This window comes from Panicum virgatum, chromosome 1N (genome assembly GCF_016808335.1).
Source record: "Panicum virgatum strain AP13 chromosome 1N, P.virgatum_v5, whole genome shotgun sequence".
In the NCBI taxonomy this organism is placed as follows: domain Eukaryota; kingdom Viridiplantae; phylum Streptophyta; class Magnoliopsida; order Poales; family Poaceae; genus Panicum; species Panicum virgatum.
The window spans coordinates 7436417-7451637 of NC_053145.1; the positions used below are offsets into that span (position 1 = coordinate 7436417).

At 48.7% G+C, this 15221-nt stretch overlaps 2 protein-coding genes and 2 long non-coding RNA genes across 4 annotated transcripts; 2 read left to right on the plus strand and 2 right to left on the minus strand.

The window, feature by feature from the left end:
- Positions 1-340: 340 nt before the first annotated feature.
- On the minus strand, positions 341-2543 carry LOC120654938. Its single transcript, XR_005667226.1, has 4 exons — positions 2398-2543; positions 2179-2285; positions 685-880; positions 341-589 (listed from the first exon to the last, which is right to left on the minus strand). It is a non-coding gene; the product is annotated as an uncharacterized LOC120654938 (long non-coding RNA).
- A 955-nt stretch (positions 2544-3498) lies between these two features.
- LOC120654939 (peroxiredoxin-2E-2, chloroplastic-like) lies at positions 3499-4688 on the minus strand. Its single transcript, XM_039932620.1, has one exon. The coding sequence runs from the start codon at positions 4580-4582 to the stop codon at positions 3893-3895; it is 690 nt and encodes a 229-aa protein (XP_039788554.1). The 5' UTR covers positions 4583-4688; the 3' UTR covers positions 3499-3892.
- A 4826-nt stretch (positions 4689-9514) lies between these two features.
- LOC120653924 lies at positions 9515-10894 on the plus strand. The gene is made up of 3 exons (XR_005666897.1): positions 9515-10092; positions 10518-10608; positions 10702-10894. It is a non-coding gene; the product is annotated as an uncharacterized LOC120653924 (long non-coding RNA).
- A 1064-nt stretch (positions 10895-11958) lies between these two features.
- On the plus strand, positions 11959-14528 carry LOC120654942 (protein LYK5-like). The gene has a single exon (XM_039932621.1). It carries the CDS (start codon positions 12116-12118, stop codon positions 14150-14152), a length of 2037 nt encoding a protein of 678 aa, XP_039788555.1. The 5' UTR covers positions 11959-12115; the 3' UTR covers positions 14153-14528.
- Positions 14529-15221: the final 693 nt, after the last annotated feature.

Here is a 15221-nt window from a genome sequence, read left to right on the forward strand (position 1 = left end):
CCGAATATTCTTGTAATATGCGGGTCGACTGCATCCACCAAAATCTGGCAGACGGAGCCAACCCCATTTTCTCCGTCTCTCACCCGTCGGTCTCCGTCTCCTTCCCGTGCCCGGCCCTCGAGCTCCACCGCCTCCACTGCCGCCGTCGCGTCGTTCCTCTCCTCGTTCTCTCTCCCCCAGCCTCGAGCGCATCGAGCACCGCCGTCCCCGGCGCTGCGCCTCCCTCCACAATATTTTTGCGGGATGTGCGGCAGTCCGCGTGATTCCGCATATATACGCTAACGCTAGCCACGAGGTGCTGTCCATCCCGCCAGACTACTCAGCTGAAGTTGGTAGTCCGTTAAGCATAGATAAAGGTTTTTCTGAGAAGCCAATCAACAAATAGAGTATTACGTAAACTTCTAAAATTTCAAAAAGTGAAATCTTTACAAGAAGCACATCTGCACAAGCCAGCTACTACTAGGACTCAACGGAACATGGGAGAACTGTGAACAGAGCAGAAAAGAAAAATTCTCGACCCCTCTTGCGAAGCAGGTCCTTGTGACTCTATAAGCTACCAACTGCGGAAACAGAGCTTAAAACCACAATCCTGAAAGAAGTGAAAGCAGAGAGTCAGATTTTGGGGGAAGAACAGAGAGTGAACGTATTCAGTATTGCAGGGATTCTAATTTGAGAGGACACGACCTCTTAGGCACTGCTCACTCGTCTCCCATTGCAAGTTCTAGCGCATAATCATCTCTTTCCAGAAAGAAGGGAGTCCTTTTCATCTTAGGATGGTGTCTCAGAACCAATATATAACTGCATCTTATAGATCAGAAAGTTAGTACTACTCACCACAGGCCCTCGTGCAAAACATCTCCCCGAATTGGAACCAATATACCTGCAAATTGACAAACAATTTGTTTAGTAAATTGCACCGGCGAATCTTTCTATGTTCCTCAAGTAAAAATAATTACTTAATCAAAAATAAATGAATGTACATGTGACACAAAAGATACTAAATCGTTGGTTACAATGTAATCATAATCCTTCCTAGAAAGAACTCGTGTTAGTCATGCACCAAGCTGCAAGGAACTGCCCAGGAACGTTTGGGAAGTTGCATGAGCTCTTTCATCATGTTAGTCATGTGACACAAGAAATATGGCATGGACACAGTACTTGAATCAGATCCCAACTAGTGGAAGAAAACATAGGGTATCTGGTCTTTTAGTTCTGCAGATATCCTAAGTGCTTCACGTTGTCTTATTTGTCCAAATTTTATATACAATAAAGGTGAAAAATATATTCAGAGATTATGTAAACACTTATTATAATTCCATTTATGGACTGAATGTTGACAGATGGAAATAATTGAAATGTATTAGGAAAGGAGCAAACATATTAGCACACATGGAAGACATCATAATCTGCTGATTGTAGTATTGAAACTGGATATATGGACTGAATGTTGACACAGATATCATAATGCATCATCACAAAACATGAACTTCTAAATTCAGATACCATATTGCATATTACCTTCACTTCACAGGAAACAAATCAACAATGTGATAACCATTGAACAAGTGGTCGAATGCAGCAAGCAACAAACAGATACCTCTAATTTGACACATATAAATTATTAAGCAAATTACACAGCAGGCTAGCAACCTGTTATTTGCAAGAGCTATCTGAAAACAGAGAATTGCCAAGCATCCAGTGCAGTAGTGACTTGTGGTGAGTTTCCAGGTTCATCAGGGTTTAAGAAAAAAGGACTCTCTATTCCAGTACTTGCTTATCACTATCATGGCTAATTGAAGGTAGGCTAGAACAGTTGGGTGCTCAACCAACCAGTACAGGTGCAGGCAATAATGCTTGCGATTGTCCTCAAGACTTGCGCACTGGATGCTCAATCCCCAACAATAAAGTCGACATGTGGTCTATGTGAAAAAAAAGAAAGGTGCCAAACTCGTTTTACAAATTACCTGGGCCTAGAACTCGTTTCTTCCAACTTTCAGTATTAAACCCATACCCTATACACTGTTAACTTCTCCTAGGCCTAGCATTGTATAATGTCCCCTTACTGCTATTGTTATTATCTTAAGGTATACAAGGACAGGAACTTAGGGCAACCGGTCCTGATCCACAGCTGATTCTAGTGAGATAATGAAATCCTCATGCTTGTTGGTGGGAGCTGACCTGGTTTTCTTGGGGGAGGAGTTCGATCTTGTTGTTCTTGCCGCCGCTGCTTTCGTTTATGTACCTGGCGCCCTTGTTCTAGTCGTCATTCCCTAGCTTTTCCCAACCTGCATCCAAAATCCAACAAACTCCTCTTAAGGAACAACAGAGAGAAATAAGAGGAATTGAAAATTCCAACAGGAGAATCATCTAGATAGGGAGGAGGAAGCGAGATCTTACACTTGGGGCACACCATCGCCGCAACCACTTGCACTGACTTCTCGTTGTTCTTGTGGAGAGGGGAGAAGAGCCGACAATGGAGCGCGGGTAGCTGTGGATCCATCGGCGGTTGGTGCCCCCCATGGACACACGCACGCGAGGCCGCGGGGGGGGGGGGGACCGGCGCCCTCGCTTCTAGATCTCAGGTCGACGCCCTCTCTCCCCTTGCCCTCGTTTTTTAGGCTGCTCCAACCATTCCCCCATCCAACTCCCCCTATATATACTTTCTACTATATTTTACTACCTCCCTCTAAAAAATTCCTCCCCCTATAACTCCTTCTCTCCAATCATTCTCCCCATGTCTATTCTCCATATATACTATCACTCATTAAATAACTATTTATTAAATATTTTTGAATTTAAAAAATCATACAGTATTTATACTGTCATAATACGCATTATCATCATGTTACGGAGCTCAAACAGAATTAATATCGCGAAGAAACAGTGTGATTAGAGATATAAGAGGAGTTGGAACTCACCTTATATATGGAGGGGAGTTTCAACTCCCCCGTATATAGGGGAGCTTTGGGGGGAACCGTTGGATCGGATTTCCCCCCAAACCTCCCCCTACGGGGTGGGAGGACGTATAGGGGTCTCCGCTAGAGCTCGCCTTACACCGAGGGGCACTCGCTCGAATATCACTATTGACACCTATAATTTTATCATTATTATTCAGCGGCTCTTACATTTTTACCACATTTGCCTATGTGGCACTCCACGGCGGTCTGACATGCTGGCGCTGAGTCAGCAGAGGCAGGCGAAATGTCCTGAATGCTCCTGATCAGCTTCTCTTCTTCCTTTCTGACGGCCGGGTCCCCCAAATCCTCGCACTGTCGGTGGGTCCCACTCGTTGACAATACCCACCGTTTTTATGCCTCCGGTGACTCGGACGCGCATCAAAATTCTCACGGGTACGGTCGCACCACAAGCAGCTAGCGGGCGTGATCTGCGGCGAGTCGGCGGCCATTCAATCGGGGGCATGTGCTGGCGCGGCGCCGTGGAAGGGGACGCACGTCACCGCGCATCACGCCGGGTACTCGGGTTGGGTTCGGTTCAGAGTTGAGACGAAATGTGGTGCACAGTCTTGGATTGGATGGCTCACCGGTGGTGGGTATTGTCGCGCTGATGGGCTGTGCTGAACTCTAGCCTCGCGCGCACGGCCCACTATAAACAAGCATGGGCCTCCTAAACTACTTGATACAACGACAACGCCGGCCCACCACAAAGCATGGGCCGCCTAAGCATGTGTCGATGATCTCAACTGACATTTCATCGAACATGGGACTGGGAATGGCACGAGACGCTGAACAAAAAAAAAAAAAAAGAGAGCTCTCCACAGCGGCGACGACGACAAGATGCTCTCGGGTAGTCGGGTCGAAGGAGACAGACACGGCCCGTCGATTCTTACTATTTGCAAGCCGACGACAAGAAGACGCCGACGGGCTTGCATTGCTCACCCGAGCGCCTGGAGCATGTCCTCGGCGCTGCTGCTGGTGAAGGCGCCGCCGTCCTCGAGGTTGAGAACCTTGACCACGCCGTCCTCCGCCAGCAGCGCGTACCTCCGCGACCGCACGCCCAGCCCGACGGGCTTATCGGAGAGGTCCATCTCCACGCCCAGCGCGCGCGTCAGCTCCAGGTTGCCGTCCGACAGCATCAGCACGGCGTCGGGGGCCACCCCCAGCGACTCCCTCCACGCCTTCATCACGAACGCGTCGTTCGCCGACACGCACGCCAGGGTCTCCACCCCCTTCGCCCGCAGCTCCGCCGCCTTCTCCACGAACCCCGGGAGGTGCTTCTGCGAGCACGTGGGCGTGAACGCGCCCGGCACCGCGAAGAGGACGGCCTTCTTCCCCGCCGTCAGCTCCGTCACCGTCACGGTCCGCAGCTCCCCGTCGGCCGGGTCGAAGTAGGACAGCGTCGCGTCGGGGAGCTTGTCGCCCACCGCGATGGTCGCCGCGACGCGGGACGCCCGCCGCCTCCTGCTTGGCGCCGCCCTCGAGGCGGCGGCGGCGGCGGCTCGGAGGCGGTGCACGGGCCCGGCGGGGGCGGCGAGGCGGTGAGAGGAGAATGAGAGGGACGGGCAGGAGAGGACGAACCGCTTGCCGGCCGCGGGGGAGAGGGATGCGGTGGTGGCGGTGGCCATTGGAGGCAGGTGAGGTGAGGTGTTCGACGGAATGCTATCTGCTTGGGTTGGTGGGGAAGCGCGGGGGATGTGGTTTGCGGTTGCAGGGCGAGCGGCGCGGGATTTTTGTCTGGTCGGTTCTCTCGGTTGGTTGATTTGATGCGGCGGGTGGACGGCGAGTCGCTGGGCTGGATCACACGGCTGCAGCCCAACAGTCCTATGGTAGTGGTTGGGCCCCAAATGATTCTTTGGGCCTTGGGAGCCCGTTTAAGCTCAGCCCGAATTCAATTTTTGGCTTTTTGCACGTCGTGGAAGTACAAGTCTGAAAATTCTAATTCTTCTTTTTTTGCATGCTGTAATCTCAGAAAAGTACAAAAAAGGAAAAAATGTCAGAAAAGTACGCGAGCACTAGGAACGGAAGCAACACCGGCGAACTGGTCAATTGCTCAAACCGGATTTACGCGAAGCGGACAGCGACGGACCCCCTACTCCGGTCGGTGGCAGCGAATGAACAACGGTCTCGCCGCGTCGTTGCTCCGTGTCACGGTGGCCTTCGTCGTCGCCTTTGACCGATCCAGCCCGAGCCGCCCCGCACACGGATCGTGCACGTCGCGATCTGCTGCCGCTCGCTAAGGCCCCGTTCAGTTCGCGGTTTCGCGGCGAAAAGTTACTGTAACACATTTCGTTATTATTTAATAAATAATATTCAATTATAAATTAATTAGGCTTAAAAGATTCATCTCGTGCTAATCAGTTAGACTATGTAATTAGTTATTTTTTTCATCTATATTTAATGCTTCATGCATGTGTCCGAAAATTCGATGTGACGGTTACTGTAGCATTTTTTTTGCCAATCGAACGGAGCCTAACTTCTGGACATCGTGTACCTCCAGGATCGGTTTACCGTTATAATTTCTTTTTGGTAATGACTTCTTATCAACCGACCGTAATTTTGCTTCTCCGCACGACATCCTCCGTACACCGTTGAGCAGCCACCAAAATAGATGGTTTTCCACTCACCATCTTCCGGAGACAAGGGACCCCCCTCCTCCCGGGATCCCAATCTCCACTTCCCTCCCCTGCATCCCCTCCACCGACCAGGTCCACCGCCTCCTCGCTCCTCCTGCGACCTTCCCTCCCCCATCTCTAGGGGGTGGGGGGGGGGCATGAGCGGGGCGGCATGAGACAGCACGGCACGACAAGGCTGTGCGAGCGGGGAGGGGTTCGACGGCGCGGCAAGCGAAGGGGTCCGATGTGGCGCAGCAGGGTTGCCCGGGCACTGAGGGGTCCGGGGCCGCAGGCACGACAAGCGGAGCGAGCGATGCTGAGGGGGCCAGCGTGGAGGGGCGCCAGCGGGTCTGCTCGGGGCGAGGTGGCGCGGATGGATTCGGCGGCGTGGCGCGGCCGCAGCAAGCGGAACGAGCGGCACATCGAGCAGCGCGGAGTGCGCATTCGTCCAGACTCCTGAGGTCCGTGCTTTCATTTTGCATCCTCACATTTCGCTTCTAGGGTTAGTCTCTCTCTCCTCTCTCACTTGTGTTCCCTCAGATCCAGCGATTTTGCGTGGTTGGGAGTGTAGATCGGAGGTGGAGAGGCAAGGGGACGCACACAGAGGTCGTATTTCCCCATTATTTTCCATGAATTTTCATCGATGCTCTGTCCTTTTTTTTGTTGTGAAGTGAACTGGCTTTTGAGAATTTTTACAGTATTTTTTCTTCTCTAATTCCTTCTTATGCATCGCCAGTCTTTGACTGTCAGTACCACATAGTAGAGATCAGTCTACCTTATGCTAAATTATTGGGCGTTTTTTATGCAACTTATGCCAATTCAACTAGCATTTTGGTAAAAACTCATAAGCATTTTAATCTAATGCTAGTTAATCGTGCAAATCAGTGTCGAGATTGAATATGCATTGCCTGTCTTTAACTGTCAGTACCACATAAGTCTACCTTATCCTTGTATGTAGAATAGATATCTGCCCCTGTAACTAGAAAACTTTTTGACTCATTGCTATGTGTTTATGATTCATCGGTGCTTTCTTTACTTCAATTTGTTGTCCATCATGCTTAATCATCATTCATATCAGCCCTAGGACACTGTTGGCGCCTACCAACGTCACCTAGCGATGACGCCCGTAGATGCCAATTTAGGGCGGCAGTATTTCATGAACTACGAACAGATCCGCAAGCTCACGGAATACCGCTGTAGCATTTTACCCGGGAGTATACCGGGGTGTCATTTATATTTCCGCAGGGAAGGCGATGAGTGAGAGAATATATAGATCAGTTGGTGAGCTCTATCTAGATTGTATATTCTCATGCATAAACATGGGTAAGATAATAACATGGTAGGAGATAGTGTGACATACACACAAACTACTCTCTTGGACACAAGAATAAATGTTACTTTAGGCCGGGAGCAAGGTAAAAGTCAGAGCTCGAGTCAGCTGTGCTAGGCTAGCTATATCTACACTTTCTTATTAGTTAGCTCGTCAGAGATTAAACTACACAACAGGGAGATCGCTATCAAAGTAACGGGAGGAGCCCGTACACCCCAGGGACTTTATATAACTCCTACCCCCCATACCGAACGTGGAAGATTTCTAAAAGACCACCTGCCGGCTACCTCTACAAACCGTGGGTATAGTTGACATCCAGCAACTCTTAACTAATCTAGACACCATGTCTATACTAGTAAGGGACACTATAGTGTCCCGCGCGGAGCCCCCACCATCCGGATGGACAGACATCACACTAGAGCAATCATACGAATACTGGAGCAGTTGATAGAGTTCTAAGAACAAAAGACTAACCATCTCCAGCACAGGGCGATCATGCAATGCAAGCATTGAATAATAAGGCAACCATGACAAGAAACATATACTCGATAACTCAGAATATACTTCAAGCAGATATCGTTAACCATAGTCTAATTCTATTACAAACGACTGAATATTACAAGAGAGAGTTAGAGATGAACCCATACCAGACTCTCGAGCAACTCCGGCGACTCGATGACTCCTAGACTTCTCCTAAACTCCACTAAGCCTAAAGACTATGCAAGGAATGCAAGGGAGGAAGTGAGAGGTGTGGTGTGTGTGTCCTATTCTCTACCCTCCTTCTATTTATAGCAGGGAGCCACCAGTCGCAGCACCCCAAACTGATGTTGTGAGCCAACAGGGAAGCGCCACGTGCCTTGGTTGAGGCGGTGGGGCCCACGGGCCTGGCCGGCCGACCAGGTAGGTCGCTCGGCCTGCCCGGGCCGCCAACGGCCCCCAGCTTCCTGGAGTGGGTTTGTCTTGGTCTCCCCTTGTCCTAATGTTGAGGCACGGCCTGCCCCAGCTGGGTTTGCTTCAGTTCTTGGGCTTCACTTGGTCCATTTGAGCCTGAATCGGTACTCTGATATTTTCTGTGATTTTGTGTCGGATCAAAGTGTGCTTGTAACCTGTATATTAGCTTGAAAACACAACTTGCATATTCTAAAAGGTAAAGTGTGATTTAGGAACTTTATTGGATAACGATGCGTGTAAGAAATGCAAACTCTCATGATTTTCTGATCAAGTTGACGCCTGGAAATGGTCGTTAGTGAGCGTCAACAGACACTGATTTTTCTGCTGAGTTTCTCTGGTTCTATCAAAGCTAAAGTCACAGGAGACACAAGGTACAACAATGCATCGCCTTTGATTTTAAGCCTTCTAAGTATTTGTTGCTTCTATGTATATGCTTTTGTGTTGGAATACTGCATCATGATGTGATTTCATGAATCTTTCTATTTTGCTTGTTGGAGTAAAATCTATTTTGAATAGGACGAACAGTAACTTTACACCTGATTGTTTTCTGATGATTGAGTTATCTACTATTGCTTTGCTTGTTTTCTAATGATTGAGTTATCTCGCATTCCTTTCATTTTGAATTAAGCAATTTTTCTATTATATATGAGTATTTTAAAGGAATGTTTAAGCTTTTATTCATTATGCATTAGCAATTATGCAGTTGTATCTTGGCACTCTTTTTAACAATATGTGTGCTCAGCTTATTGTATCTTTTGGTATTGCTGACTTTTTATGTGATCAACTTAAAGCATCTTCTTTTGGTATTGCTGACTTTTTATGTGATCAACTTAAAGCATAATGTCATTAGGCAAATAACATGGACCTGATTTAGACAATAATATAGGTAGGGATCAGGCAATATAATATTTTTTTAGATAGACAATAATATGGTTAGCAATACACACATTTTTAGATAAGCAATAATAATGTAAGTAGGGTTAGTTGATGTACTTGTAGCAACAGAAATAATAAAACTAAGAGTAGATGGAACGGTAACATTGGTATCAGTAGGCAGATTAAAGTCTGATAGTGTTGGATCCTGCCATAGCCGCTGCCATGTTGTTTGATGTGTGTTCAGGAATTGAACTTTTTGTTTGTAGTTGTCCGCGGCGATGGAGTAAATTGTCGAAATGCTTAACTGATATCATTAAAATGCCTACATAACACTAATAGAATGCTTATGATATTCACGAGAGTATTGGAAAGGACTGACCGGTCCATATTTTTTAGTAGTCCTATACTGATATATCAGATTGCTAGTTGCTTATTTTCATTGGCATGGTCCAGTATAAGGATACAAGCTTATGATGTGTTATGTTAATTTATTGAAACTACCTGTGACGGAAATGTAAAATGCTTAACTGATATTATTAAAATGCATACTTAGTATTAACTAAAATGTTTTTTTTACAATTCTATGTTGGATTCTAGCTTCATGGGATTAGAGGCAAGAAGGTTATTGAGGAATTAGGAATTGGGGTTTTGCACATTGACCTATTATTTGCATAGTTGCATTTTCTGGCTAGGTAATTAGGTGTGATGCTTTAGTAGGATCAGGGAATGAGGCATGAGGACTTAGACATCATTAAATTTTTAGAATTTGAGTCTAGAATTCTAGAAAGCGGGATTACAGTTTTCCTATGGATTATGGGGGTAAAGTTAAACAAGTATTCGAGTTGTGGTTTCCCCCAAATTTGAGCATAGCCAAACACATAGATTCATGATGTATCTGTTTTTGGTTCCATGTGCTCATGATTACACACCATGGAAAACTGCTAGTCACCTGGATCCCTCTTTTGGATATAATTTTGAACTAGTCAATTTTACTATTTTCAATCAGGTGATTCTACTATTTTTACTGCTAAGGTTGCTACTACATAAGTTCTAGATGGAATAGTAAGAGGGTGCTTCGAAGGATCAGGTGAGAGGGTGAGGTTCTGCACTCATGCTGTTTTTCAATTTTGTTTTGCTTCATCTGGTGATTTTTTGCAACCTCTGCACAAATTCATTGGCAGACTGTGCCTTGATTGTTTTCTGATGTGTTTAGAAGCAGTGGTGAGTGAAAATCAAAGAGCCCTAGGGAGGCAGTGCACATGAACATGTGGTTAGTAAAGATATTTTGGGTTTGCTCTTATCCAAACTCTTGAGGTCTTCCTAGAGGCTGCAACTACACATTTGTCATGGTGGTCAGGTCTCTTTGGTGAGATGCCTAATGCACCTCTGCACCTGTTGACACCAAACTTGACTTTTCTATTGTCTAAGTATTTTATTCTGTCCTCGAGTCCTCTTGGTAATGCATGATTCAGCCATGCCAACTTTTGATAAATCATCAAGTAATTTATTAATTTTAGTTTAGCATTTGTATACTGATTGTAGCATTTTTCAATTTTCCTATTCATCATTTTTGGACTTTTATGTAGGCAACTTATGGTAAATAAATAGATAAATTATTGATTTTAGTTTAGCATTTTTGGTTTTCTGATTTAGCAACATTTCCTTTTCAAAAAAAGATCAAGCAACGTTTGTTTTCGAGAAGTATTCAGCTTTGTTGATGTTTTTACTCCTGATACTAACTGCACTTGCTATTCTTTTCACTAATTCATGTCTCCTTTCCTCTTTTTTCAGTCCCACAAAAGGGTGTTTAGAAGTTGATGTGCCTTTCTTTTCTTCCTGCAAGTTTCTTCAGCGGATCAACACTATACCATGCTCTACATTTGTAAGGCTCCTACCATTTTTTTTGGTATATACAGAGTTTAGAGTTTTCAATTTTGAGCCATAATGAAATAAAGACTTTCCTTTTTTCTTATAGCTTTGGTGTTTGGCGGCCAGAAAGTTGGATCATCATCAGCAGATTAGTTGCAGCTCAACTTAGATTTTATTCATGCTTAGCATCGTATTAGTTGTAGTAGCTCCAATCTTTTTGTTTGGTCAGTATAACAGTTGTGGCAATCATGGCTTGTATGCTGGTAGTTTTCAAAACTTTATGAATGTTTGGAATTTAGATCGGGTGAAACTTTGTGAATGTTCTAATTTGCTTATAGTTTTTCATAACTTTGCTTATGAGGTTTCAAAAGTTGCTTTTGTCATTGCCCCTGGTGAAACATCTAGAAGCAAACAAATAAGGAGGGGTGGTGCCACGGTGGTGCGGGATCTGATTTTTGGTGGGAAAATTAGCTGTTGTTGGTGGCAAAATTTCCCCCTTGATCTGGCAGCTTTTTGCCAAATAAGGAAAGCTAGTAATCCGGTTTTCTAAAAAGGGTTGTACTGTTTTTTCCCCTGATCTGGCAGCTATTTACCAAATAAGGGAAAGCTAGTAATCCGGTTTTCTAAAAAGGGATGGGCCGTACGGTCGGCCTAAATTACGGCCGGCGGTAGGTTAGCCAAGCCCTTTCTTTTTACTTTTTTTTTAACTCCTGCTAACCTGCATCGGAGAGAGGCATCAACCACCACAGTACGAGGGGATAAAGCAATTGACGCCTTGTTTAGTTCGCTACAAAATTCTAAAACTTTATAAGATTCCACGTCAAATTGAATCTTTGAACGCATACATGAAGTATTAAATGTAGCTAAACAAAATAACTAATTATATATTTTGTTAATAATTTGTGAGACGAATTTTTTAAGTCTAGTTAATCCATGACGAGACAATAATTACCAAATACAAATAAAAATACTATTATGTTTTACAGATTCACTTTAATGCATCTAAAACAAGGCCTGAGATGTCTGGAGGAAGTGGGTTAGATATCTGTAGAACCATGGTTACTATCTGATCTAAACTCCACTCCTACGCACGGAGTACTACCTGCCAAACGGGACGTGACGAGCCCAGCACGCTGTTCGCAAGTGTCAACGGATGCTGGCGAACGGTGATGTCTGCATTTCCTCTGCTTCACGAGTGACGGATTGTTTTGTTTGTGCCACATCAGTTGCAGTTGGGTACAATCATAGCATCATAAATGATTTACTAGTAATTTACTATAGCGAAGCACGGAAGGGTTGACTCGGTGTGCCGTGTTGACCTGCCATCGCTACGGGCCTCCTCCGTAGGTGTCCACCGTTCCCCACCCGCTCGCCACCGCCGGAACTTGCGGGCTTGCAGCCGCCTCCGCCTGCGCAGCCTTGACCGACCGCTTGTCTGTTGACTCCGCCGCTGCGCTCCTCACATACCCACCCAGGCCAGCCGGCCAGCCCCGCCGCCCCGTGCCACTCCCAACCGAACGATGCCTCCTCCCCCGCGTCCACCCGCGGCGGCGCTCCCGCTCATCCTCCTCCTCCTCCTCGCCGCGGCGCCGGCGCGGGGGCAGCAGGAGTACGAGGCCAACAAGCAGAACGCCTGCTACGCCACCAACGCCAGCTCCGTGCTCGGCTACGTCTGCAACGCCACCACGGCCTCCGCCCGGGCCTGCGACTCCTACCTCGTCTTCCGCGCCGCGCCGCCGCTGTACGAGTCCCCCCTCTCCATCTCCTACCTCCTCAACGCCTCCGTCCCCGCCACGGCCGCCGCGACCGGCGTCCCGGCGGTGTCCCCGCTCGCGGCCTCCCGCCTCGTGCTCGCCCCCGTCCCCTGCGCCTGCACGCCCGGCGGCTACTTCCAGCACAACGCCTCCTACACCATCCAGTTCCCCGGCGAGACCTACTTCATCCTCGCCAACATCACCTTCCAGGGCCTCACCACCTGCCAGGCGCTCATCGCGCAGAACCCGCTCCACGACAGCCGGGGCCTCGTCGACGGGAACAGCCTCACCGTGCTGCTCCGCTGCGCGTGCCCGTCCCCGGCGCAGGCCGCCAGGGGGGTCCGCCACCTGCTCTCCTACCTCGTCACGTGGGGCGACGACGTCACCTCCATCGCCGCCAGGTTCCGCGTCGCCGCGCGGGACGTGCTCGACGCCAACAGCCTCGCCGCCGACCAGATCATATTCCCCTTCACCACGCTGCTCATCCCGCTCCGGGACCTGCCCACGCCGGACATGCTCGCGTCCCCGGCGCCGCCGCCGGCGCCGTCCCCGCCGCAGACCGCGCCCGCGCCGTCGGGCGGGTCGGGGAGCGGGAAGTGGGTCGGCGTTGGGGTCGGGGTGGGTTGCGGCGCTCTCGCGCTGGCCGGAATTCTCGGCCTGCTCCTCTTCCGGGCCCGGCGGCGGCGGCGGCAGCGGCTTGCGGATGGGGGAAGCGGCCGTCAGGGGAAGGTGGTCCTCGACGGGTCCTCGTCGGCGGAGTACGGCGCTCTGGCCTCGGGGAAGCAGACCACTAACACGACCACGTCCTCGTCGTCGTCGGCGACGAGGTCGCTGGTGGCAAGCGACGTTCGCGGGGCCGTGGAGGCGCTGACGGTGTACAAGTACTCGGAGCTGGAGAAGGCCACCGCGGGGTTCGCCGAGGAGCGGCAGATCCCGGGGACGTCCGTGTACCGGGCCGTCATCAACGGCGACGCGGCGGCGGTGAAGCGCGTGGCCGGCGACGTCAGCGGCGAGGTCGGCATCCTGATGCGCATCAACCACTCCTGCCTCGTCCGCCTCTCGGGCCTCTGCGTCCACCGCGGCGACACCTACCTCGTCTTCGAGTTCGCGGAGAACGGCGCGCTCAGCGACTGGCTCCACGGCGGCGGTGGCGGCCGGACCCTCCGGTGGAGGCAGCGCGTGCAGGTGGCGTTCGACGTCGCCGACGGGCTCAACTACCTCCACAACTACACGAACCCGCCGTGCGTGCACAAGAACCTCAAGAGCAGCAACGTCCTCCTCGACGCCGACCTCCGCGCCAAGGTGTCGAGCTTCGGGCTGGCGCGCGCGGTCAGCGCGGCCGACGGCGGCGCGCAGCTCACGCGCCGCGTCGTGGGCACGCAGGGCTACCTCGCGCCCGAGTACCTCGAGCACGGCCTCATCACGCACAAGCTCGACGTGTTCGCGTTCGGGGTCATCCTCCTCGAGCTGCTCTCCGGGAAGGAGGCCGCGTTCGCGGACGCCGAGACGGGCGAGGAGGCGCTGCTGTGGGAGGCCGCGGAGGAGGCGCTGGTGGCGGACGGCGGCGAGGACGTGGACCGGGTCAAGGTGCGCGCTTTCGCGGACCCGCGGCTGCACGGGGACTATCCGGTGGACCTCGCGCTCGCCGTGGCGGCGCTGGCGCTGCGGTGCGTGGCGCGGGAGCCCCGCGCGCGACCGGCCATGGACGAGGTGTTCGTCTCGCTCTCGGCGGTGTACAACTCGACGCTGGATTGGGATCCATCCGACTACGGCACCTCCGGATCTTCGATGGTTGGGAGGTAGAAGAGATTAGCGTAGAGCGAGAGATTGCGTAGATTGGGGACGATTTGGGATATAGTATTATCATCGATTCATCAATTTGTGTTATAATTTTGTGTTATAATTGCTAGTATAATCAAATCTGATCAAATTTGTGTTACAATTTGGGAAATGTAAAAAATCATCTACCGAATATCTGGAGGCTTGGAATTGGTTACTAGTACAATCAAATCCACTCAAACTAGCTAGGTGGCCCGCACAAATAGCGCGGGTAGCTAGTTTTTTTTCTTTATTCTCCACATATATTATACTACGGTTGCTGCTGGACCTTTCACCTTTACGGGCCGTATACAGGTCTACAAATTTTCTATTTTAGCTGACAAAGTACAATCTTTTCCTTTATCATCACCCGCTCAAATATGACTCGTGTTAAATTTTTCTCTTTATTCTTTCAATTATAGTTGTTTCTTGTAAACTAATGCTATTAAATTGTGCTTCTCCATAGCCATTTCGATAATTTTTTAGGGTTGTTATCATGCTCCCTAAACAACATATTAATGACCAGTTTGGTAGGGCTTCATCTCTTTCTGAAATTGATTTAGTTTGGGCTTCTGAGCTGAAACTATTTCAAAAGAATATTTGGCAAAGCAGCTTTTTAATGGTAATGTGATAATTTTGATAATATTTTAGATTTTGACGAGGGAGAAAAAGCTGGTTAAAGTCATTTTTAGCTCCTCTCTATTGTAAGCCAATCTGAGTTTAATTTCATGTTGGTTTTTTGTGTGAAGCCGTTTTATTTTTACCTATATTTACCAAAAACTGTTGGAGAAATTATTGAAGAAGCCACCAACAAACACACCCTAATAATTGTCAGGGGTTAACATGGTATTGTCAAAGGTGCTAGCTAGTGTTTCAGATATTGATAATATATGATGAAGAGCATATCAAGGCTCAACAAATACCATAGTCATGCCACTACTTAGCTACTAATTCATGATGATTGATTTCTAACATTTAATATTTATTATTTGTTTGTTTCTCGACTGAAAGTAGAAGCATGCATCTTTCTAACATTTTCCAAACCAATACTACA

What these genes read in the sequence shown, in the direction of transcription:
- LOC120654942 (XM_039932621.1), top strand. Translation starts at nt 12,116, where the DNA reads ATGCCTCCTCCCCCGCGTCCACCCGCGGCGGCGCTCCCGCTCATCCTC.
- LOC120654939 (XM_039932620.1), bottom strand. Translation starts at nt 4,582, where the DNA reads ATGGCCACCGCCACCACCGCATCCCTCTCCCCCGCGGCCGGCAAGCGG.